The sequence below is a fragment of the Dermacentor silvarum genome, chromosome 2 (genome assembly GCF_013339745.2).
Source record: "Dermacentor silvarum isolate Dsil-2018 chromosome 2, BIME_Dsil_1.4, whole genome shotgun sequence".
NCBI lineage: Eukaryota > Metazoa > Arthropoda > Arachnida > Ixodida > Ixodidae > Dermacentor > Dermacentor silvarum.
In genome coordinates this window covers 173,786,724-173,813,496 of record NC_051155.1, presented here as the reverse complement: position 1 = coordinate 173,813,496, position 26,773 = coordinate 173,786,724, and the positions used below count along the sequence as shown (strand labels likewise).

The 26,773-nt window shown below is 45.1% G+C and overlaps 2 protein-coding genes across 2 annotated transcripts in view; one reads left to right on the top strand and one right to left on the bottom strand.

The window, feature by feature from the left end:
• Nucleotides 1-1,361, top strand: part of LOC119440569 (ornithine decarboxylase) — a 14,741-nt gene extending 13,380 nt beyond the window's left edge. Inside the window, exon 6 of the mRNA XM_049662968.1 lies at nt 1,014-1,361. Within this exon, the coding sequence (XP_049518925.1) occupies nt 1,014-1,361 (348 nt within the window). The remainder of the gene's footprint in view (nt 1-1,013) is intronic.
• A 14,347-nt stretch (nt 1,362-15,708) lies between these two features.
• Nucleotides 15,709-26,773, bottom strand: part of LOC119442139 (ornithine decarboxylase-like) — a 47,174-nt gene continuing 36,109 nt past the window's right edge. The window contains exons 7-10 of the mRNA XM_037706891.2: nt 24,401-24,566; nt 22,785-22,938; nt 21,663-21,766; nt 15,709-16,136 (exon numbers count right to left, since the gene is read on the bottom strand). Coding sequence (XP_037562819.1) covers nt 15,762-16,136; nt 21,663-21,766; nt 22,785-22,938; nt 24,401-24,566 — 799 coding nt within the window. The 3' untranslated portion in view covers nt 15,709-15,761. The remainder of the gene's footprint in view (nt 16,137-21,662; nt 21,767-22,784; nt 22,939-24,400; nt 24,567-26,773) is intronic.

The window sequence follows — 26,773 nt, the reverse complement described above, 5'->3', positions numbered from 1 at the left end:
GGGGCGTTAAAAATGCCGCTAGAATGGATGTTTGGTCAATAAAATTTGGCAGAGCCATGTCGCTTACTTGCAGAAAGGGGTCGAAAACGGTATATAGCCACGCAACATTTTTTTCTTATACGCTAAGAAATCGTTTCTAGCCAGTAGTTTTGAGCAGCCAGTGCCAGAACGATCGGCGGGCAGCCATGTTCTACTCCTTTCGGAACTGGGCCCCCACACTCTGGCTACCCCCCAAGAAAAATTCAACATTGTTCGGCATATTAAGGCATTTTAAGAATGTTATACAAGTAACTTTGACGTTGCGCGTTCTCGCCGTTTCGTCATGTCGAGTGACAGACAGGCGAATCAGGTGAGGGGTGAAAACATTTCGACCAATCGTGGAAGGCTAACGGTGAGAATGAGGCAGAATCGCGGAAACAAATGTTTTTCTTTTGTTCGGCCTAATGATGCATAATCAGTGTGTGCAGCGATGGGGAGTTCTTGCAGTTTTCGTGACGCCTCGTGACGTCTCGTGAGAGACAAGCGAAGCCCAAAAAATTTCAGATGAATCGTGGTGGGCTAACCAAGGAAATGTAATCGAAATAGATTTGAATAGCTTTATGTTATAGCGCCCTTGTAACAATCAAAGTCTTCATTTCGCTGGTTCAAATAATGATGGAACTTCTGGCTCGCTGAACAAATAAGATACAGTGATCTGCACTAAGTGTTAAAAAGTTGTTTCTTATTGAGCGATATATAAAAAGCTTTATTTCCACCTTAGGTCCAGATACCTCCGCCGAGATTATCTATAAAGGTTCGCTAACCTGATGTAGTGTAACTGGAGCACCCCGTCATCCTATTTCTCTCCATCCCTTACCAAATCAACCCAGTAAAATATTCTTATCCTACGATCAGAATGTCACTTGCACATGTTTGTGGCGTGAAGACTGACTTTGATGTGAAGAGAGCGTATTTCAATAAGTTTCTTACTGCAGATCCTGCTGTGTTTTTTTTATTTGGCAATGGCACTGCAGGAGCCACGGGAGCGGCCCATGGACGTGTTGACCACACTGTGGGGTAGCACGTGCAACCCCCTAGACCGCATCGATGCGATGAAACTGTTTTTCGACGTGCATGTCGACGAGTGGCTCGTGATGGACAACATGGGTGCATACACGTTGAGCTTTGTCTGCGGCTTCAACGGAACCGGATTTCCCACTGTTCACTACATAGCACCACCGTCGAACATCTCTTTAGTTCGCGAAACTGTTGAACGTTCTTCTATACGCAGCGGCTACCTCCAGCCACAGGACGCTCTCAAGAGGAAACTGCTCGGTGTCAAACCAAAACTCGTCAACGGGAACTACTGTACAGTCATGTGACAGCATGGCGTTACTAACAATGTCACTCACTCACTTCTTCACATCACCTGCCACACTAAAACTGTTCAGGTTTTACCTTGGTTTTACCTGATGTACCTAATAGCACACGTGAGGCTCTCGTTACGTTCCGCGTCAGCAACAAAAACATTTTTGTTGCAGACGTACGTTCAGATAAGCCTTGCAAACAAGGACGTCGTTCGTATCTTGTGTCTCACGACTTCTCTTTTTTTTTATGGTATTCATGATGCCACATTATCGTGGAATACGCATGTAAATTCCCTTTGCGGTGAATTATCAAAAAACATCGGTGTGATCTGTGGAATTGCACACCTGATCCCTCTATGGCTGAAAAAACAACTGCATAATACACTTATTTATGCAAAGCTTTGCTACGGGATATTGGTTTGGGGTACAACCACCAGAACAAATTACACGAAATTGATTACCTTACAAAAAAGAGTTATTCGCTTATATACAAATTACTATGGCTGCTTTTCAGATCTAAGAATCGGTCCACTTTTCCAAATATATGATATGCCGCGTGCGCATAGGATATATTATATGCAAATTCTTCTAGAAATCCGAAAGAGAAACCCAGGCGCACAATGTAGTGAACGTAACCTTTCCGTATACTTCTTGCGACACAGCACACTACACACTCCAAAAGCAAGGACCAGTTACGGGAAGCAAACATTTCTCTATCAGTCCATAAAAATAATGAACAGATACAGTGCATCTGTATCCTTAAATACTTCTTAAAGACATTTAAAAAAGAAATAAGAAATTGGTTAGATAGGGAAGATATATACTTTAAAATTGAATGAATGAGTGTATTAAACGAAAAATGTTTCTGCCATGAATTACATGTATTTTCTTTTCAGGATCCACATGATGTGATTTCAATCAATATTTTTTCCGTTTTGTATTATTACAAATATGTTTGCATCCACGTCCTGTTTCCAGTTTTTTATTTGTTTATTTTTGGCACACAATTAGGATGTGTTTTTTTGCGCACGTCGTTGCTCTTTATTACTCTATAAGTTCGCTGACGTTTAGTTTGTGTATAATTGTACAATTATATATAGCACACCATTAGAATCTGAAATGCTTAGTTGTACTTAGCTGTTGCTGTGCATGTTTCAATAAAATTAAGGAATCTAATGACCATGGACATTGCTACCATGAACTTTCACAGTAACCAACGCTGTTGTAATGCCCAAAGTTGTGCATATATGTGTGATCTGCTGTCAAACCTGTCGTTCGTGGGGGCTGAGACCTTTGTCAGGATTTATGCATTTAGTCTCAGGCTACCCTCGTTTGAATGAACGAGAAATAAAATTCAATTTTAGTTACATAGTAGAATCTCGTTAAATGAAACCTTAAGTCTGGATAATTGTGTTCTGTTTAACAGGAGTTTCGTTTACTTAGGAATATGTGCAGACTTGAAGATACTCGTATGTAATCCACCCTCCTAACACTGCTAGATATGCTAAGCGTAAAGAAGTGAAGTTTGTTCCGTGGTTCTAGCGTGGCCTACGACTACTGTATTTACAAGGCTTCGCGAGTTTGGTTTCGAGGAGCCACCGGCGACGTGTCAGAACGAAAACGCAGCACTTACTGCTCGAGTAAGTGGCCGAATGACACGCGGCCTTTGAGTAGGGGGAGTCCAAATTATGAACGGCGCGCTCTAAAGCGTCCGCAATTTCTGCTGTTTTTATTTTGCTCGTCTTTGAGGGGAGCCCCGGCGCCTCGATGCTGTTCAGGTTTGTGCATGCTACGCCTTAAAATCTATCTTAGCTTCCATTATTTGCCCCCGGTTTTCATTATCTCTATTTTTCAAAAGCGGAACTTTTTTTTTCTTCTGCCCAATGAGGCTTTCGAAATTAGTAGTCAATAGTATTACAACAAGGTACGGAATATTCTGAATGGCGCTGTGCATCTACAGTCTTTCTCGCACGTTCATTTCTCAGAGCATAAACTGTGCGCGTAAGAGAGCGGTGATTTGGACACTAAATAAGGATGGCCCGTTCCCTGGAGCACGCTACGAAACGTTCCTGGCCCATAGGTGTGTCCTAATAACTTCTAATAACGTGTAAAAAATGTACTTTACAACATACAATAAAACCTGTCATCCCGTGACCTAATACACTCCCGTCCTTGGCCAATGCACTAGTGCTACCTATGCATCTCGCGCAACGAAGGCTCTTTTTTGTTTCCGTAGAGACACCTCAATGAGAAACATTAGTCTAGTGTTGAGTGTTGGGTTTTGAATAATGTATTTTTGTTGCCAACTGTGCACATCATTTCATTTTTATTCCTATCCATGCGGAGTAGCACGCTAGGCATGGAGCCAGGTAACCATCTCCGGGATCCATTAAAGAGCCTCTCTATCTCTCACTTAACAAAAAGGGGTTGGTTTTGGTGAATAACTACATGATGCATGCGGTTTAGGGAAAAAATAAGGTTGATCCCTCTTTCATGGGAATCGGTAGAACAGGAAAGTGAAACGTGTCTTCGCAGAAGCGGTTGCATGTTTGCTTCGTGATCTAACGGTCCGCTGCAGCGAATGGTCCGCTGCGGGCCGGCGACCATATTGCGAGGTTGCTTAGTGCGCGGCGTGCTGTTGATGAGCGCCCTGCTGCTGGCGAGCGGCTTCGGCGAAGGTGCGAGCATTCTGGTCCTGCTCCGTAGAGGCATCCCGTCGAGCTGCGACGCGCTCAGCTACAGGAATACCATTGGTAGATTTCGCGCCGTGCGCCGCGAACACGCGAAGGGATTCTGCTTTACCCTGGCGTGTCTCTCGCCGGAGCAAAGCAAGATTTGCCTGGCGATGTCGTTGCCTTTTTGCGCCTTTACGCACATCAGTTGTCTTAGGTGCTGACATCGCAAGCGAAGCAGTAGGCGACTTACGTGAACTCTTTTTGGCGACAGCAAAATGAAAATTACTTCCTGCGCACTCCAAGATAGTGATAGCGTGCAAGTACTAATACAAAAGTAGTTCTACAGCGTGGCATATAATGTTTTTTTTTTGTCCTGCTTATTTAGTTTATTCCTGACAGGTTAACTTTATGGCAAATGTTGCCAAATTCCTTGAGTGTTGCTGTGGAATGTGGGATAGCTGCAATTCCAACAATAAATTTAGCTGTAACTGGTGCAGTTACAGCTAAATGGCAGCAGAGAAAATTAAGATTTGGAGCTGATCTTGTAGCAATCGAGAGAGTTATCGGCCAGACACTAATCCTGAGCGTCATCAATGGTTCAAGAGTACCAGCCCACATCATTGCGAATATTCTCGAGGAAGATAATCCCCGTAAGCGACGACACACGAAAAAATTGCAATCGACGAAATAAACATAATGCGCCAATTACAACACAAGGATGTAGTAAGGGACACGGACAAGCGCTACTTTCAACAGTAATGGTGCCGTAATAGCGGAGTTACATGCGTTTGCTGATCGAAACACGGCCCTCGCTCGTTTCCCTCTTTCCTTCGCTATACTCTCCTCACCGGCTGGTCTCTCCTCCTCGCCGAGTGCCCCTCCAAATGTCACTTGACATACGTCATCACCAACGCGCTTTTCAAAACACTGTCCACTTCCGGTCAAGGCACGCCCACTCTAGCGGCAAATATACCGACGGTGAACCGGCCTCCAGTGCCCTAGTTCGTCTGCCGCGCGAGAAGTATCCAAAGTAGACGGCAGTTCGGCCGGCGCTCCGCACTCCGCACGACTGACGGGCCAGTCGACGACCGCGAAGCTGCGCGCCTTCTCCGCCGCCGACGAAAACATCGGCTGCAGCTTCTGTTCCAAGCAAAATAATTTCCGCTAGATAAAGCGATGCATAAATTACACATTTTATGAAAAAATTCGCAGTTTCGCCCGAAAGGCGAAGCATCGATTGCGATAGCAAATTAGTAGACAGCTATACGAAGTAAGGATAGTAGTTTTATCGACCATATAAAGTTTTAAATATTCACTTACTAGCTAAATATACAAGCACAGTGTCACGCGTGCACAGGTAAACATGAACACATCTCGCTCGATGACCGCGGGAGCTCGTCAAAACGCTGGAGTGAGAAATCGCGCCAGCGGCAGCGAGCAGACTGACCTTCGCGCTGGCTCTCGCTTCAACGCGAACTAAACGTCGAAAGCGCAGCGCCTACGAAGCTACCGGCACTCGGCGAATGTCCTTTGGCCCATCGCAGATCTCTTTGAAGATGAGACTGCCGCGGGCGCACACTTCAGCCGCGTCGCAGATCGCTTGCAAGATAGCTCCGTAGTAGTAGTAGTGATTTTATTGAAGAAGAAAGTGACGCTTATTTCTGCTGCCCAATAGGGAGCACGGCGCAAGATAGCTCCGTGAGCAGCAGCCGCGTAAGCAGAACGCACGCTCCCGTCTTCGTTGCCTCCTCCCCGTTCCTCGCGCGTGAACGAAGACCGTGCGCTTCCGGCCGCCTTCCTCTGTCGCGTGTGCGAGATTAAGCTGCGGTTGCCGGCTCACCCTCGCACGCCTTCACTCGCACACACAACGCATGGCGCGGGGCGACGATTTTATCATCGTTGGACTGTATACGGAACATCACGGGGACGACGACGGCAACGGCAAAAATGCGCTTGGACTGTCAAACGTTAAACAGGAACGGGAGCTCCGATACTTGTCGAGCTCAGCTGCAGTGCACGCGGCAGCTGCTACCGACGACAGGCGACCGGCTCGGCTGTGCTCGCTTCCCAGCCGACGGCATCGCTAATATCAGAGTATTTTCTTCTTTGTGTACAATTATTATGAAGAGAGACAACGACGGTAAGAAAATATTGCGGCTTGTGAGCGTCGGTGATTCATTCCGAAACGCTGTCCGCTTTAGCTTTGAAGTGAACCGGAGTAGGCCAAGCGACAATATCGGCGCCGTCGAGCGATCAGTGGCCGGTGATGCTGCCGCACAAATGTGTCCCTGGTCTCATCCTATCCACGGCAAGGAAACCTCACCGATCGCGAGCAAAACCGCCGTTGAACGGCAGCCCGCAAATGGCGAACGGCGTGCAGCGAGTTACCGTGCCGGTAACGTGGACGGGCCTTAGCCGCAACTCAGCGCTTGTCGGCTACCAGCTGTTGCTGCCGTGCCGGCCCTGTGATCATGCGAAGCGTGTCGTTATGATGGACCCTGTGTTGCGCGCACGTCTAGAAAGGTCAACACTGTCGCACTCTGTTCGCGCAGCTAATCAGACCGCTAAGCACTACTGTGTTGGAACGCGAGCGATTTGGCACTTGCGTCGCGAGCTGTAATTAACGATTCGCAAGTGCGCACAAGCGAGCAACACGACGCGGGAAGAGAGAGGAACACGCGTACCTGCTAGCAGACTAACCGGCAGTCGTAGGTTCTTGCTCGACCAATGGACATCGTCGCCCGCGTTGACATCACCATGCACCCTGGTGACATAAGGACGACCACTGGGGATACCGGAAAGGCTCGGAGAGGAGCACGGCATTGTTTTTTTTTTTTTTTTTTTTTTTTTTTTTTTGTGGCGCGCCCGCGGAGCGTAGCGCTGCAGCATTTGGCATCATTGATCCTGAAGGCATTCTGAACGCGATGCGCGTGTTTACTTGAAATCTTTAAACAATATCGGAGGTGGCTTAGGGGCCCTTTAAGTACATAAGAGCAATATTGCTTTATTGCGAATAACATTCTCTCCTTCCCATCAATAAAATCTCTCTCTAAAGAAATATAGCGTTCTCGACCTACTTCAGCCACTTCGGGTCTATCTAGCTATCAAGCCTGCTTACGCCGCTCTTTAAAAAAAATTACACCATCTTCCCGTAGGGGAACCCTGAGTAGTATGCGAAGCAGCCATGGGGTCGACTCAAGGTAGTTTTATTAGCTGTATAAACTTGGACATGCAGCAGCACTAGCAACGCGCAGAACTGTTGTCGACACCGTCGGCGTTTTGGCCGCGTTCGCACCGAACGCGCGCGGCGTTGGTGACTGTTGTCGGTGCCTCTGGGGCGCCTACCGTCGCGTCTCTACCTAAGCTGCTTGGCATTATCGCGCGCGAGCCGCAGGTGTTTCCATTCGTTGCGCAATCCAGAGAGGAGAGGAGCGTCGGAGAGGAAAGGAGGAATGCCGAGGAGAGGAGATGAAACAAGGAGAGGAGAGGAGGGGGAGGAGGATGCCCATGAATACCAAGAGGAGAGGAGTTGAGACAAGGAGAGGAGGGGGATGACGATGCGCATGCGCAGTGCGGGTGTGGACGCTGCACCGCGGAGGGAGGGAGGGAGTGACATAGCCCCGACCATAAGATGCTTCGCATCTAAAAGCGGTTTCTCTGGTGCTGGTCCGAATCGAACCTGCGTCACACGGGTTTTTCAAGCGCGGACGTGCCCTGACGCTTTAGCGCTGCGCCCTGAATGCTTTTATTTCTTTCTTTATTGCCTTTACACAGTTTACACTGAAATATATTGTAAAATCATACCAGTGCATCAAGGCTGAGAAGACACAGAAAATCTGGCGTGTACATCAACCCTGAATATAGATAGCTACGGCATTGTACTTTTACTGGTTCATAACGACGAAGGCATGTCATTTGACGTGATAATACTGCTGGGTCTACATAGTATTTGGTTGTCAAGAATGGCCAATCGTCATGCAAATCTCGTCGTGAGGCCAATAAGGAATTATTTTCGGGAGTCTGTAAGAATGGTTCAACTGTACAAAGAGCAAGAAACGGAACCAGACTGGCGCCACGAATGCTCCCAAGGAGCGATGGGTTAATTATCAGTGCTGCAACCCAGCGTGCCACGAATCATGGAGGCCACGCAATAAGAGGGGCAGTTTGCATCGACTTAGCCCGCGTGCCTCAAGATGGTGCAGCATTTCTAAAGGGAATAGGGAGCCTGCATGCAACGCCGTTTCATGTAGGCTCCCTGAAAGGGAAGCGCGAGAGAGGAGCCCGGTTGAAGTACACGGCCATATGCAGCAGCGAGCCAATGGCGAAATCCAAGATTCCACGAAAAAAGAGGTGCATTTCGAGCGAAACCCGATAGATGGCGCATATTTTGCACGGGGAAGCACGAGAGAAGAGCCGGACAGTCTAGCGCACGGCTCGTACATAACTAGTTTCGGCGAGGTTAATAAGGTGTGTCACTACAGTGCTGGAATGCCAATCGCATTAACTTGGACACTCATGGTGAGATGGGTTATACTGGAATTTTTATCATTTTACAAAAAAAAAAAAGCCGCAGTTTCGCCGGAAAGGCGGAGAGCATCGACCGCGATGGCAAATTTGTAGACTGCTTTACGAAGTAAGGGTAGTAGTTTTGTCGGCCATGTAACCTTGAAAATATTTGCTTGCTAACTAAATTAACAAGCATGGTGTCAGCTCACGCAGGCAAACTAGAACACATCCCACTCAATGACCGTGGACACTCGCTGTCTAAACACTGTCGTCAGGAAGCGCGGCAGCAGCAGCGAGCGAAGTGACCATCGTGCTGTGTATCGCTTCAACGCAAAATGAGCGACGAGAACACCGCGCGCATAAATGTATGAGGCGCCTGCAGATTGTTTTCAAGATAAGGCGCGCGCGACGCGCGCGGCCGTTCGAAGTACGCAGTCGGTGCCCGAGTCAAACGCCGTTCTGCCTCCCTCCTTGCGCGCACGAGATTGAGCCGCGATCGGCGGCTCCTGAGGCACGCGGTATGTCGTAGAACAACGCCGCCCCCCCCCCCCTCCCTCTGTGCCATCCCCCCACGGCCTTTCGCGCAATGGAAGACGGCCCGTTTCATTTCAGCTTCGCTATCTTGCGGGCGCCAGATTGAGCCACGATCACCGGCTCCCCTCACGTGCTTTCACTCGCACATACAGCATACGGCTCGCGGCGACGGTGTTATCACCCGTGGAAATTATACGGAACATCACGGCGACGGCGAAGGCAGAAATGCGCTTGTAGTGTCCATATAATAGTTATCGCAATAAATCTGTCAGTGCAAAAGATACTGCCATATTTAAGGAAAATCACTCGTAACAAAATTGTAATTACGGCTGAAGATTATTTTATACCAACATAAATACGCGGATTGAACAATCCGGAATTCTTTCAAATAAACTTGTCGCTCATCATCGTCATCAGTCTCTTTCTGTTCTCTGCAGGACTAAGGCCATTTCCTGCAATCTCTAGGAGTGTTGCAAGAATTACCTTTTTAAATGATAACAAATGGCAACTAAAGAACATGCAATCTATGGTGCGAAGCCAAGAGTGAAATAATTTCAGTACATAAGTCGAATCAACTGCTGGAATTTTTCGATCAGAGTTATCCGCAGCCTGCAGAAGTTATATCGTTTAACAACAAATTCGGCTGCTATGTGGACGATTCAAGACAAATTTTTAAGAAGGCCCTTGACCTTAATTGTAACGTAGTTGGAGTCACGTGAGTAATGCGTGCGTGTGGTCACGTTTGTTCACTTCAACTGAACAAGCGCCAAAAAGTTTAGATGTTTCGTTTCCCTTTGCAATCATTTTCACTGTGAAATGTTTTTGTGTGAAACGTGTTAGTAAAACAATAGCAAAATTGAGAGCCATACAGTTTGGCTAGCAACATTCGTCATTTTGGAAGTGCCATTAATTCTGGAAGATATATTGAAAACAAATTTCAGAAAGATAAAATTTATTTTCCTAATATTCGATGATGACGTATTCCATTTCACAGAAATACCCGAATTCTAGGGAGGCCTGCACATCGCTTTTAACCAGTCTGCAAATTTGACTAGTGGTAAAATGCCTGGCACAAGGGACCAACTGTCGCCTTGTAGGTTCTGGTGTGAGAAAGTGACACATGTGAAGTTTTATTCGCTGTTGTCAGCCAGCAATTTAATATCCTTCAGTTTACCGCCATTCTAGGTAAATTTTACCCCCATGCGCAAAACGCTTTGTGCAAGTCGTCACAATTGCCAGGTACACTTTGTTGGTTGTTTTTGCAGTAAGTAATCCATAAGTGGGATTCCAATGCAAGGCAAGCTGTAAGAATATAGTTTAATTAGCTTTAAATTGCTAATGGTCTGAGTCCTCTTGTAAATCGATTAGCAGAAGGGACCAGCTATACAGGAGCCATGATAGCAAAACAACCAATACTGCTAAGGTGGCAATCACAAGATGGCAATCACAAGGGCAGTTCTTGGTTCTTTCCACAAATACTATGCGTCGGCGCTACTAAATCCGATAGAGTTGTGACGTTAAGCTAGGTGAAGTGTGAGCACCAAAAACGAATAGTGATCTGTTCACGATATGACTACGCCCTGAAACAGCGGCACTTTTTCTGTATACTTCAGAGATGCGATGTTTGAAATAGACGTAAAGCCCAGCTTTACGCCACATTTACGTATAGCCGCATCTGAATTTCCCTTATATAGGTTCTTTTATGCACAAAGTTTTGTAACTTCATACTCGTATACTTTGTAACAAGCCCAGCAGGGATATTTAGTGTGGACCTTAAAGTTTGCCTATATGGTGGTCCGTTGGGGGTCGCCGATAGAGCGACACTTACAACAGGAAGTGGCTACTTGATGAACGCAGTATAGCCCAGCAGCACTACAATTGCGCTAAACCTAAAGACTTTAACAGTAGATGAAATTTTCAATTTACAGGCTCCCTGGTTGACAGTGAAAAGGAAGTTTCATTGGCATCTTTTATTGTGCTTAAAATAATAGGAAGAAGCCAATAATGCGGGGCCTTTAACTGTTATGTTCCTTAAACTGTGCTTTTTAATCTAGGTTCCACGTGTGATCCGTCTATGAGCACCCAGTGATATTTGGCCGCACAATAGAAAGAGCCAGGATTGTGTTCAACATAGCGAAAGATATCGTAAAACCCATGACAATGCTTGACCTCGGAGGCAGTTTTCCAGGTGGAATGCGCGGCAACCTTAAGATTATGAAGGTTCATATTATTAAATATATTTTGTGCTACATAGCATTTCGTGATTTATGCACAGTGATGGGACCCGTCTTTGTATGAAGGATAGCTTGCAAGTAATTAGGAAACTTTTTAGCTAAATATAGCATCAGCTTATTTCGTTTTCTTTTTTTGCTAATGCATTATTTTGGCAAACAAACTCAGTACTTACACTGAATAACAAACTTGTTGGCAGTGTTCAATAAAGGAAGTTCTACACATATTCACACAGTACGCAAATACAGCAGAAGATTTGTGTTGGCAGTGAAGTTGGCACAACACCTGTCTGATCAAGTGCTTTGAACAGCATTGCAGTGCGTACCTTCCCATGTTGGTATCCTTGGGAATGAAACGGCGGACGCTATTGCCAAAGAAGTGCTCTAAAGGCCACACAGAGTCAGAGCACCGATGAACCACCCTTTCCCAAAAGACGGAATTCGCCGCCACTTTTGGTGATTTTTGAGCCCGCCACGTGAGCCGTGTGTAGTAAAAGGGCCTAACCAATCGGAAGCCACTCTAATTAAAAGAATAAGAACCGGGTCGGATTGCACTTCAGCATCGCCGTTCGAAACTGGGCGAGGTACCTCTCCGTTATTTACTGAATGTCAGGGAAGTGGTGACGTGGAACCGTTGATTTTGTCCTGCCTGCTCTTCAGTAGCAAACGTAAAACTTTGCTTGAGAACCTGCAAATAGGAGGATTTCCAAACCCGTGTGTAAAACACGTAATATTTCCCGAAGACCCGAGAGTAGATCATAAGGAGATTTCAAGGCTTCTGCTCGCATATCTACGGGACACTGAACTCATAGAAATGTGGTAAGAGATCCCTGAACAGCAAGAGATGAACAGACGGAGCAATTGCCGCCCCAGATTTCCAAGCTAACACCGCCTATAATTACCGCCGGAATCAACAAATCAACCAATATTTGATTAGCTTGAGTATTGACTCTGTCCTTAATTGTTCCTGGAGCAGGCCTGCGAGTCGGTTAGCCGGGCAATCGATGACCACTTCCCAGAATCACGCGGAGTGCAGATCATGCGGAGCCGGGCCAGTTCTTCTGCACATCTGCATACTCCCTCGTTGTCAGGGTCGTTGGAAAGAGACGCAGTGACGTATTAATCGATGGTGAGTGTGGGAACTCTGCGCGTGGGCATGATTGTTCGAGTTTGAGGCTGCTCATCAACTTGCAGCTAAAACGAAGGACGAGGTTAGTAACAAAGACACGTAAAACACTTCTCACTAAAAACCACATTTCAAACTCGTTAAAACGTGTAATATCGTGGAACTATCAAAGCCCACGTGAAAACTCATATCAGGAAAACAGGATACCATCATGGTTTTGAAGCGCGAACAGACACACAGAAAACCTTGACAGAACAAGCGCTTCTCTGTCTGTTTGTATGCGCTTTGATACAATTAATATATAATAACTAGGCTAGCCTTCTACTCTTTCATAATCCAATCAGTGCTTCTTAGCAACACTGATTGTATGCTATATCAAGCGCATGCGCAATGGGCGCAAACATTTTAGGCGAAGCGAAGCTATCGTCTTTTGTTTAGCGTATCAGTGATTCGCTGGCATTCCGATTAATGAAGCCGGGTAAAGAGCCGATTGTCTGCCATTTTTCTGCCACAACGATTAAAAGCTCGAAACTATGTTAGTAGTGTTTGCCTGTCCGTGCATCCTTTTTATTAAGATGATGGTTGTTGTCATCACCGTCAAGTCGTCGTCATCAGGCAACCTTCTCATCCATAGTTCCGCCCTCGCATAGAGCAGAGGCAAACAAGGATTGGCTACCCGCACAGGTATGTGTTAATGCCATCGCAAGCTTCACGCGATAGCCATTGCGCTATCGCCCAGGATTGGCTTTCGGTAATGTGTGCGGTGTATTGCGCCCAACCCATGCTATGAGAGTGGCGGCGTCTGTGCACGCATATACATACCGGACGCTACAAACAATAGGCAATACTTTAGGGAACGAGTTTCTGAGCATCGCAGGATTCCTTCAGAAGATATTACTCACAAAAAATGTCTAAAAGTATCTCGTCCTCTATACTCCTGTTATGCTTCATAATTTACTTGTCTAAACAAAACATGTGTGGCTTCACACCCCATTCATTTTTTTTCACGTTGCATTGCACTTACCAGCAATATTTATGGCAATTTCCGCGTTTGTACACCAACTCTACTGCAATTATGTTCGTGTCATATTTAAGAGTACCTTCCCGCGCGTACTTTTTCCTGTTTTTTAGTTCGAAGTTGCATGTATTGCATTGTGGGAAGAATGCGCTTGTTACGTGATGTTTTCTTTCTTTTCGTGCCTTTTCCTTCCTCCATAATGCCACTGGAGCTTTTAGGGCGCAGTTTCGTCACATAGGCACTCGCCATCACGTGGGAATACCTATGACGTCTGGTAGCCTCCTAGGGGGTGCTTACGCTACTCAGCAGCACCGAACTTACGCGCTTGATATCACGGATTGGAAGTCATCATATCGTAGTCATTGCTTCGCTCTTCGAGTGAAACTGTAATTAATGAAACTGTGCACATTTATGAACTTGTATTTATGAATGTGGAACAAAGCTACCTCTGTTCTTTAGAAGAAACGTTTCATTTTCGTGATATGACCAATTCCTTTGAAAGAGGGATCAACTCACTTTTTCAGTTACATACAGTTTTAGCAAGCGACCCCCTCTGACCGATTTCAAAGACGTTTCACGTAAAAAAAAAGTTTCTTTTTTCTTTTGTTACCACGTCAGCTTTGTCATATTAGCACTCACGGGCAACGTTTGCTTGCGCGCTTGGGAATGCTGAAGCCTGCTTAGCCTATAAGAAGACAACACTTTTTTTATGTGAATGCACTGCTGTTTTATATAAAACTCCCGTAAAGATTTCTTTAGGCGTTATAGCGGCTTAAGAAATTATTTCGCAAACAGAATAAAAAACAGTGACTGGTTGTTCCGGGGAACATTTTGCTAAGTACTTTCATTGAAGATGAAAAGAACTTCTGAGAATACAGTGCGATGTTCACAGCTATTTTATTTTGATTAGTACCGAAAAAAAGAAGCTTTGCTCTGCCAGATTCGCATGAGCGCGCAAATGGAGAATTTATTATTACCACTTATTGACTAAACCGTCTAGACAGCTTACCAAAGTTAACCAAGGCAGGGTTTTGTCACACGAAAAAAAAATGGAAGAGTGGGTACGCCATGTGCCTCGTTCTATGCATGTTCACAACAGCTCACCAAGGGCATATAGAGATGGGCAAAAGCCGGGTGCTCTAACCTCTAGCTTAACTCGCTGCTGCGCCAAGTGGCAGGCGTGCTGTTGAATCGCATGTGCATTCGTTTTCCGTAGTTACGCTTGACATTTAATTACCGCGTGTAATTCCTTTTTGGCTCATATAGCGGCTTCGTCTTATAGTGCGGCTATATAGTGCGTCTAACCACGTGTTTGCAGGGTTGCTCATAGTATTGCGCTGTGCTTGAAGCTAGAGCGTCTGTGAACAGCCAAGCCCTCAATATTTACGCCCACCTGAAGCACAAAGGCAGTGCGAGAATCAACCAGTGCACGCAAGGTGAGTGAGAGAAGACCTATCGTGCCAAAACTTGGTACTTGCGGTGGGGAATGGTGGAAAACAGCGCGTGGAACAAATCACCTCCTGAATTTGCGGATCACGTTTGTCCTTCGTTTTCACGGGGCATGCATGCGCAGTTTGAATCACATATGGTTTGTGTTCATGCGCACGTTCGAAGCGAGAATCCATCATGAATGGAGCAACCACAGTGCTCATTAGTTGCGTGCATGGAGCTTTATCAGCTCTAACAGCACTAGTACCGGATATTCGATTTCGCGCGTAAAACGTGCTTTCTAATTACGGACACAACGAATCTGCGGGGTTGCAATCGAATGCAAGGTTGTTTTAGAGGCTTCCGTTGAAAATTCAAGGGCGTATGGGCTATTTGGGGTGCTTGCCTAATGTTGCCACTTTTCGGAACTGTGCCTGTCTCATTTCCATCCCAAAGTTTTTCTTTTCTTTCATTATTCAATAAAACAAAAAGGCACCGTTGGCCTCGGTGTTTAAAAGCTAGGAAGACCGTGTACTAGAAGAGACATGTGCAATAGCATGCATATGGCATATACACTGCATTCTCACCCCGCAACTGAATTCCCGCTTCACCCGAAGCAACAACAAACGCATGTACGCTCTCCTATACCATCCGTGAACACAAAGCCGCATTTCTTCTATTTGAAAAAGGCTGGTAAACGCTACATCGCAGACAGTAATTCTCACGCATAATCTACCTTCTTTCAGAAACAAGTCCCAGTGTCGTCGATCCTCAGTCGCGGTACCTTGAGTACAAACACTGCAAAAAGTCATTTAACCTCGCGTAGCGGCAAAAAAATAAAGTGTATAAAAGGATACGTTTCTAATTTGAGCAAACATTGCCAATGCAGCAGTAATGTCAAGTAGGTCTGGCTGCACTGGGCGGCGCCATATTCCGCGAGTTGCGTCTCGCAGTTTCTGCTTTCCAAAGATCCAGGACAACTTTCTTCAGCGCGCTTTCGGGCTGGCTGTAGCCACTGCGCAAAGGCGAAGCGTCGAGTATGTGGCACACATAGCTAACGCTGTCTTGCGGCACGATATAATGCACCACCGGAAATGGCATTCCGTTGAAGCCTGTTGCGTTGTTCAGTGCGTACGCACCGCTGTTGTCCATAAGCAACCACTCGCCAACGCCGACATCGAATAGGGGCTTCGCGTTCTCCATGCAGTCCACTGGGTCGCAGGTGCCTCCCCAAACAGTAGTCAGCTTGTCGTGCGGTCTCTCCAGTGGCTCCTGCATAGCGAATAGCAATGAGAAGATGATGATTTTGCACGTCCATCATTGTCATGATGTAACTAAGCTCGCTCTGCGCAGGTGTCAATTAAGCATATGTTCTTTTTTACAGTAACTGGGACGAAACTTCACCGAAAAGTAAAACTGGTTTCGTAAATTAAGGAGTGTGCCCCTTTCAATGCCAGAACATTTGCTATAACGCCTTCAGTTGTGCCCACTGACAAAGAAATCACATACGCACATGAGGTCACGTATGTGCGGGAAATCTTAACAAATAGCGAGCAAGAAATGGGAGGACGCGCTCTTAGAGGATCCATTAATTTCCTTCCCCACTTTGTTCAAGCAGACTCAATGTATCGTAGTGTTCATTTAAATATCTGATCTGATCTGACACCAATCCAATTGGTAGTTTGCGCTTCTTTGTGTCAGTTTGTGTCTTCGTTTCCCGTCAGTGTTCAGCTTGTCGCCTCTAGTGTAAGGAGTACACAGCGCGGCAACAATGAAGATATAACTCGGTTACTTCCAGACAGAGCGCAGTTACCTAGCAAACCTTAAAAAGATACATAATTTTCGAATGCGTCACACTTAACGGTGTTTTTCGTTATGAAGTGCATTTTATTATACTGTATCATTCTCATCATAACCATCATCATAATCAGCCTATATTTATGTACTATACTGTATGGAGGTCAATAAAAGTGAGCGACATTTGATGATGATGATGATGATGATGATGATGATTTATTGGCATCCCCTTGAAACGGGGCGGCGACAAATAGTCACCCAGCCTGCCTGTTTAATCAGGCATACTATACATGTTCTTTATCGAGCATTTTTGTATACCTCTCATTATTTTTATTTTTCAAAAATTTACCTTGTACCGCTGCCTATGATTTTAAGAGATCAGGTCGTATCCATCTTTTCCCTGCTTTTTTTCCACCAGTACTCTAATCGTCTCTTGCTGATCTCTACGGCTGATCTGTTTATGTTTCCTTCCACTTTGAAACCAAGCGCTTCTGGGAGTTGCACGTTACCTACGGTTCTCGTTGGGTGGATCCCGTCGCATTCCATTAGGAGGTGCTGAGTGGTCTCTGGATCTTTACTGCAGCATACACATGTCTCATCTAGTTCCGAATATTTGTTCCGATATGTTTTCGTCCTTAGGCAACCGGCTCGAGCCTCAAATAGCAAGGCACTGCCCTTTGTGTTATCGTACAGATTTTTCCTTCTAATTTCTTTCTTCTCCTTCTTGTAAATCTCTATTGTCCTTTTCGTTTCCATTCTTTGCATCCAATTCACGGTCTCTATTTCTCTCACTTTCTTTCTGATGACCCCTGGTTGTCTATTTACAGTTTCGATTATCCTGTACTTGGTTGCCAACTTCCTTGACCTCTTCCTCCATTCTGTGTCTACGCTTTTCATGTAGAGATACTTGTGCACTTTAACCGCCCATTTATTTTCATCCATGTTCCTGAGCCTTTCTTCAAAACTAATTTTGCTTTGTGCTTCTCTGACTTCAAAAGAGGCCCAACCCATGTCTCCATGCACTGCCTCATTTGTCGTATTACCGTGTGCTCCCAAAGCCAACCGGCCTACTGATCTTTGGTTAACTTCCAAACCCGCCAATATATCCGATTTTAAGTATATAATGGCATTTGCGAATGTTAGCGCTGGCACCATTACTCCTTTCCAGATTCCACGCACCACCTCATACTTATTGTGGCCCCACAGTGCTCTGTGTTTCATTAATGCTGCATTCCGCTTCCCCTTTATTTTCAGATTATCTTGCTGGTTGCTTGAGTAATTCTTTCCTTCGTTTATGTGTGCGCCGAGGTACTTATATTGCTTCACTATGGGTATTACTTGCTGTTGAATTGACACCACGAAGTTACTCGTGTGTTCATTAAAGATTATAATCCCTGATTTCTCTGTGCTAAACTTAAGGCCTAGATTTGTCGCTGCGTTCCCACAGATATTCGCAAGTATCTGTAAATCTTTTTTATTGTCCGCTAGTAGCACAATGTCGTCTGCGTACATCAGTCCAGGGACCTTCTGTTGCACCATTTGTCCATTACGCATGTAGGATAAATCAAAACCTAATTCGCTGTTTTCCAGTCGTCTTTCTATGCCCTTGACGTAAAGCGTGAACAACAATGGTGACAGAGGGCATCCTTGCTTCAATCCTTGGTGAATTCCCACCATTTCATTTCCTTTTCGGCCTTCCCATGCCACTTGTACTTGGTTGTCTCGATATATCTCCCTCAGCAGCTCCACGAAATTGTCATCTATGCCTTCGTATTGAAGAATATCCCACAAGAATTCCCTGTCTACGTTGTCATAAGCTCCTTTAATATCTAGAAATGCTATCCATAAAGGTCTTTTCTGAGCTACTGAAATCTCTATGCACTGAGTTAGTACAAACATATTGTCTTCTAAGCGTCTGCCTGGCCTGAACCCATTCTGTAGTTCCCCCAATACACCGTTTTCCTCCACCCACTTCGACAGTTCTAATTTTATGGCTTGCATTGCCATTCTATATATCACCGACGTTACTGTAACTGGCCTGTACGAGCTCGTCTTATCCTTATCTCCTTTGCCTTTGTAGATGAGATTCATCTTGCTTTCACGCCATCCAACGGGAATATTCTTTGTTCTAATCACTTGCTCTATGGCATTAGTCAGCAGTGCCTTGCTTTTTGGACCGAGGTTTTTGATTAGCTGTATTGGGATTTCATCGGGTCCTGCTGCCGTGTTGTTAGGGACATTTTCTGCTGCCTTTTTCCAATAAAAGCTTTCTATGCTGAATTTTGATCTCTCAGGCATCTCTGTTGTTGCTGGATCGGTTGTCTGAACTACGCTTTTTCTCGTACCGAAGTTATGCCTGATAACGTCTGTGATGTACCGCAGCGCATTATCGCCTTCATAGATGTTGCCGTCTTCATCCCTTATAGCCGTTTGCGAGTTTCTAGTTGGAGCTCCGAGTGCTTTTATATGGTTCCAGAATCTTTTTGGGGCGCCTTTGTCTCTTTCGTGAATGTTATGCACCCAACGTTCACTTGCGCATTTAATTTTCTCTTGCACGAGCTCACTCGCAACCCTTTTCTTTTCTTGGTATGTATTCCATCTAAGGAGCACCTCTTCTTCTTGTAATCCCAACTTTTTGGCTTCTCGATGAACCCTAGATGCCTCTTTACGCTCTTCTATAGCTTGTTTAATTTCCTTGTTCCACCACTTACGTGGTTTCCTCTTTCCAATCCAACAATTGTATTGCCGTGTCCGCCTTATTTCATGCTGCATAACCTCCACCAGTTCCTTATATTCCCAGACTGCTGTAGGAAAAGCCTCAATTTTCTTCTCTATGTTGTTTGCGATCTCTGTTATTTGCTCGTCATTCATTTTTAAAAACTCTGAGGCTATTGGTTCATGTTCTGCGCTGGTATCTCTCCCAAACTTTAATGCTAAACGTCTATGATCGCTTCCCAGGCTATTTTTTCCATTTTCGTCTATTATCATTTGGTCCAGTTGTTCGTAGACCATTTCTGAGACTAAGGCGTAGTCGATACATGACTGCCTGTTTCCGCATTGCCACGTTACCTGTCCATGACACTTATTCTCCCTGTTAACTACTATAAGGTTCTGTTCATCACACAAATCCAGCACTAGAGAGCCGTTGTAATCAGTATATCCGTCTAAATCGTCCATGTGCGCGTTCATATCTCCCACTAATATCACCTGGCCCGAGTTACTGAACTCATTAATATCGCTTCTAATGCAATCGACCAATTCCTTATTTTTTTCCCTGCTATCACTACCTGTCCATAGGTAAGCTACTCCCAGCCACGTCTTTTTACCTTGCCATGTACCACTAATCCATAAGTGCTCTTTACATGTCTCGTTTACCCTTCGCCACTTCAGACCTCGCCTAATTAGTACGCCTACGCCTCCGCCTTTCCTTGACCCGGTCATTCTGTTGCACCCTTCCCATACAAAGTTGTCAATAACAGGCGGCTGCTCCAAATCTCGTAGATGCGTTTCGGTCAAGGCGTACACCCTAATCGCTTCATCATTCAGTTGCGTTTGAATTTCCAGCTTACACACTGTATTGTTACTCACACTGTATCCTAACGGTGAAAAATGGCGTTTGTTTGGAAAGCATTGCGATACCAAAGAAAGAACGCACAAAAATGCGTTGCTTACACTTTATGCTAACGGTGAAATATGTAAGGGGTTCAGAAGGCATTGCCTAAGAAAAACACATAATGATGCATAAATAACCTTTCGTAATTACAGAAGAAAAGTTCGTGCTTGCAGTGCTTTTTCGAAACCAGAGTTATGGTATGACAACCTCCTCGTTTGAAGCGGCAACATTTCCTTTAACCCATGTTTGCGACCGGTTTAAGAATGCAGTTTCAAAATTCTAGGTGCAACGTATTTTTTGGAATATTTGACGAAGAAATCTGGTTTGCGCATCCCTCGCAAATTCTGTGGGCTTCACGTCCAGCAGTTTTGGAGCAAGGGTACTGCTGCTCGAGATACACTTCCAAAGCTCTAGAATTGCCCTTGTATATAGCCCACAACATGGCCGAAATTCCTCAGGGAAGTTCTAACGATGTCTCACTATTTCATACTCTGCCCGCCCCCCGACTCACTCTCTTCCACGTGTTGCCCATCTTGCCAAAATCCACTTCCACTTAGTTTCGCCTAGGCTATAACAAACTAGTGTTTGTTGCTTGAGTTTGCTGCACTTTTGCATTTGCTAACGACAGGAGTTTTATTCCCATTCCCCCTAATGCGTTCGACGGTCTTTTCGTATTAACCATCATTGGTAGCTGCAAAGTATTGACTGAATGAAGTATTGATTGTGCACTTAATTTCGAGAAGATCCACAAGCTGATGTTGGAGACTTCATCATGTTATCGATATGAATTACTTTATTTTCTTCATTCGAATTACCCTACAGGCCCCAAAGAAGAATTGCAGAAGGGGTGGGGGGGTGACAAGGTTTAAAAAGTTACAATGAAGCCCCTCCCCCCCTCTCTCCCCCCTCCCCATGAAAAGAAACGAGCAAGATATAAAAATAAAGAAAGTCCAAACTGCTCACACCAGTTGATAACTATAACCACCTCTTATTCTGCATATTATTTCGTTGTTGATACTCGTCACCTACATGGCTGCTTGGCCGAGGCAAATGCTATTCACGACAGACTCAAGTGGTTTGCCATTCTTAAACTCTTGTCCCCTTATTTACCCCAGGCTTATTGAGTTAAAAATTACTTTTGTTTTACTAACCCCGTATTCAAGCTTAATAATAAATTTCCCGATGTAAGTGCTTAATTTTGCTAAAGCTAGCAGAAACGAAATATTGTGACGAGAGGTGCGACATGAACAGAGTGCTTATCCATTTGCGTAACGCATGTGTTTCGGACATTCTATTCAAACAGCTAGCGATCATTGCGATATGCCAGACACTCTTACTATCATCGTGCGCAGACATCTTAGTATGAATAAGTGGTGTGACATGCTCACCTGCAGTGGCCGGTATCCCACATCCAAGAAGTCGTAAAGATGGCGTGATATGCAGTTGTTTTTGGATTCATTGATGAACACGTCTTGATGAGGTTGATTTATTCCTGCGCACAATTTATTGCTTCAATATAAGAAAAGCTCACTTTTGAGAAATATACAGGCATCGCACTTTTACAGTATGAGATTTGTCTATAAATGGTGAGAATAGTGTGCTTTAGCATACTTATATGCAGGAATCATCAATTCACGTACCACTTCGCCGACAAACACAAACACGGGCGTTCAAGTTATTTCAATACATTTAGGACACCGTTTCTAGAGAATACTGGCACTGTAAGCAGCCCCTTCAGCTCACATGCATAATAGACCTTGTGTGCTATATTTGTTCGTTAGGAAGAGTTCCACCACCATTTACTGCTGCCTAACACAATACACATCTCCGAAGCCTTGTAGCCAGTTATAAGTGCGTGAGAAAGGATTGGTTAGTAAATGAGTTGGAAAAGAAATAATGAAAGATAAGGGCTTTGACTTAACCAACGGAATGGAGCGAATTGAATGGGATGCTTCGGGCCTGATAATGCTCACTGGGAAAAATATGCTGTGGCTGGCACAAAATATGGATGGTAATGGTAATAACACGGTCTGTTTACGCAATTTAGAGATATAGCCTTTCCTCTGAACCAATGACACTGACAGAAATCTTCCTAATTATGAAAGAAGGGGGTCTTCTGATGCACTTCATGTAGTTTTTGTTTGTTTAGAGCTGACCCGTGGTGACCAAACTGCAAATGTGGCTATCAACTCTCCACGGTGTTAATAACTGGAATTACATTGTTCAACGAACATTTTTTTAGAAGTATAAGCAACTGTCTTCAACGAAGAACGTTTTAGACGTGCAACCAACTGCTGTAAGCAGCTAATGACTGGATGAGCCCATCCGAAGCCTAAGGTGGGCTTGGAGGTTGTTGTATTTTTTCTTTACTTCATCTCTTGAGCTCAAGAGGCACAGCGGTAACAAGTGCACCGTCGAGTGGACTCTATTCTAGGGCTGTTTTGCGACGGGAACGCTTAGACAATCACACTTTGCAGCTAAGGGGAATCAGCAGTGAACATTGTACATACCATCCACTACGATATCTCTGCGCCTTTTGCCAATGACCTGTGCGACCAGCGCATAGCATGACGTGACGAAAAACTGTCCTGGCTCTGCGATGAGCTCTACGCCACTCGATGCCGGGAAGTGAAGATCAGTCGCCGAACGAATACTCTCGCACACCTGCATGCAAATAGAAGTAATCATTAGGCTGGCACTTCACAACCAGCGGAAATTCACCTTCTATAAAAAAAATCGCAGCATATCCACGGGGTGAATGATGATTCGTGGGGCTAAGCTCCGGGGGATCATTCGGGTAAACCCCAGCTACGGACGAGAGATAAAGAGACGCGCGTCGGGAACGAGAGAGAAAGAGCGCGCGTCGGGAACGAACGCCCTTGTCCACCGCAGCGCCCCTAGCTACGGACGAGAGCACGCGTCGGGAACGAGAGAAAGAGAACGCGCGTCGGCAACGAACGCCCTTGTGCACCTGCAGCGCACCTAGCTACGGACGAGAGAGAAAAACGCCTGAAGCGTTCTCCGGAAGCCGGAAGCGGAACCGGAAGTGGAAACGGAAACGGAACCGTAGCGGAACCGGAAGCGGAATCGGAAGTGGAAACGGAAGCGGAAGTCGGCTTCCGGTTATACTATACATATATATATATATATATATATATATATATATATATATATATATATGTATATATGCGTATACATAGATATACGGACACACAACGCCATCTATTGAGCAATTCATAAACTAGAGGTGGCTACATACTACTACTACTACTACTACTACTACTACTACTACTACTACTACTACTACTACTACTACTACAGAGGAGGGAACGACCCACACCTTAAGGAGCTTCGCCCCTAAAATGATCCGGAATGGTGGATTCTTCCTCCATCAACTCTGAACACTGGTTGAAGTCGCGCACGGTTTGCCTAGAAACGTAGTAGCGTTTCAAGTGCAGCAAACTTGATATACAGCACTACCTTCTTCCACTAAAGAACATTCATGGCCTGTGTTGGATGACAAGTAGGTAGAGAGAGAGAGAGAGAGAGAGATTCAACTTTTATTGGTCCCGGCAATCGCGAAGACAGACGCAGCCTCTCTCCGCCTAGCAGACCAGTAGGGAAAAGGCAAACGTTTTGTGCAAAAGCCCGGCCCTATAGTAGCCACGGAATGAAAGTGGGTGCTGAATCAGTTTTTTGCGAATACTAAACTATAAAGCAATTGAACTGGACAAATTTGAATGTTTACCGCATATCAACTGTTTGTACGTTTAGTTTTACGTAAAGGCGAGCAGCTGTTCGATTGTTCGATTGTTCGGAACACTGGTCCATTATTTTTTCGCTTAGTTGCCAGTTGCGTCCGCCGATTGGTGAAACAGTAATCAATTTCACCTTTTTTTTTTTTACACAAATTGGTCAGTAGTTTTACTCGCGATGACGAAAGTGGAGTGCGGCGCGCTAGCGGGACAGAGAATCTCAATGAAGTGTACCAAACTTCTGCGTATGAATTAAATGATGGAAAAACTGCGAAAAAAAAATGCGAGAATCATTGATACCGAAATCTGACTGCAGCAGGTCACGGCCCCGTAAATAGAACGAGTAGAAGCGCACAATGAAAAATGCATACCTTAAAAAACTTGTCAAGCTTTCTCAGTCCTCCGGGTAAGCCTCCACCGATGTCTAGTACTGTCATGTAAATACCCATGCTCTCTGCCAAATCAAATACAGCTTTTGCCTTCATGATTGTGTGGCCGAAGATCTCAGGGACCTCGTAGGCGCTGCCCACGTGAAACCTGCATGAAAATGTTGAGCCAGCATGTCATAGTCTTCTTTCAATCGGGTAAGTTGCCAGCATGATGGAATTCGATGTAATGGTCCTAAAATTCTGCAGCGTGGTTTTAAGAATCTTTCGCTTGAATTCCTCAGCTCGGTTGTTTTGGCAATTATTTTACTCTGTGCTATTTGCGGCTTGGTTATTGCGTAGGAGCTCTAGCTTACAGTATGCTATATTCGTGTGTGATTCACTTTTCATCCTAATCATTTTGGCTTCAGTTAAGCGCGTTTAGTTCTTTGTTTCCTGGTCAAATGTAGCGAGACAATGAACACGTGGTGCATTCCTCTTGTGGAAATAACAGAGTAACACGGAGAAACATATATGTGCTTTGGGGGTGGGAACCTGTAATATTTAAGAAGATGCTAGCATTTTTCTGAAGGCCCCGGCTACTTCTGCTAACTGACCGATTCGTACCAATCGATGAATCATTTCTAGCAAATAATCAAGAAAATAATGTAGTGATAATGGTTATAAAGTTCACATATACACACCCAACTTAAACACAAACAAATGTTTGTGAACTTTCATGGCCCGGAAAATGATCTAAGAAACGGCGCCCATGGCACGAAAGAACCTCTAGTGCCCGTGTAATTGCTATCGCAGTAAATAACTCAAACAATAGGGAGTTAACCATACTTCTGTTGTGGTAGTGGATGATGCAGGTGCTTTGAGCGTGCATAACAAATTGTCACTAACTCCACCTTATCTGCAAACCATAAAGGTAGTTTGGCACCAAACAGCTTTGAAGGTAGGAGAGTCTGGCGCTGGGCCTGTTAGTGCATAGCTTGAAAAACGACTAAACCGAGCCTTTTAGTACGCGTACACAACGGGAGAGAAATTGCGTGGTTGTGCAATTTCTTGTGTGCGCATCTTCGAAGGTTGGGTTTTGTCGTTTTTCAAACTTTGAAGGCAAAGAACAGCTTTTTCTGCGTGCTTTTATTTCATAAGCGACAAATGTATGCTTGTCTTAAATAGCTGGAGAAGCTCCTTCGATCTCAATGCACTCACTGGAAGATACTGCTACCTCTTCTATGAGCAGCGTGAAGAACTCAATGTTCAAGGCCCAACAGGAAATGAGAAAACTTTGGACGAGCAGTAGGGGCTTACTGCTTGTACTTTAAATGCGAACATCCATAGAATCATGATAAGGCTATCTCGGAAAATCTATAAAAAAAGCTTTAGGGCACGGCTTCACACCCGCACCTCTTCTACTATATGCCATGTGATGTGAAAAAAAAAAAAAACGGCTGTTCTTTTTGCTCTTAAAGATTTGTAAGTGATGGTCGACATAACCGGCTTAACTAGGACAAATAACGATAGATTCTAAGTAGGGCAAAGGAAGTGAAATGCTTGCGAAATAATTGAAAGCAATCGATTCGATATAAGCAGGGAAGAGAGAGAGAAACTTTAATGAAAGAAAGGTAGCAAGGCCTGCCTGAGTGACGTGACTCTATCCTGCTACTCAACGTTGGGGAAGGTGTTTGGAAGAACGACTGAGACAGGGTAGGAAAATGAAAGCGTTATGGCGAAGATGATGATGATAGCTGCTGCAGTCTACTGTTCGTATAAAACCCGCAAGTGTATGCTTCACGGCATATCCAACATCGCGGAGAGCGTCATGTTGGATGGTTATACAGTATCGGGCTTCTCCGCTAGAGATTCTCTGTTCGAATCCGGCCACTGAGCAATCTTTATATTTATTTATTATACCATAGTTTCGCCATAAGGGCGAATCGTTGAATGCGTTAGCAACATGTTAGAATATTACATAAAGTGTAAGGCTTGTATGGATTGTAGTGGCAGTATGAATTGCAGTAAACATAAGCTGACTGAAAAACCCGCATGGTGTGGCCTATGTAGACATATGAACAAAGAGAACTTGATGGCCGCGAGCTGCATTGGTTAGAACTACAGGATCATGCCGGTGTTGTCGCCTTGTGTGGACCTCGCGTGTGCGCGTCAGCGTCACACTTTTGAACTGCAGGGCATTGTCAACGCTGTCGTTAAGCCTCCGCCTCCTGTTCCCGCTGTTCCACATCTGGGAGTCTCCGGAGTTGAGCTGCAACGTCGGCCGCACACGCAGCAGCACACATTGTTTCAGTATCTGGACCAGCGGAGTGATACTGGCGCGTATGCGGACCCGCTTTGCTTTAGCGCGAGTAGCAT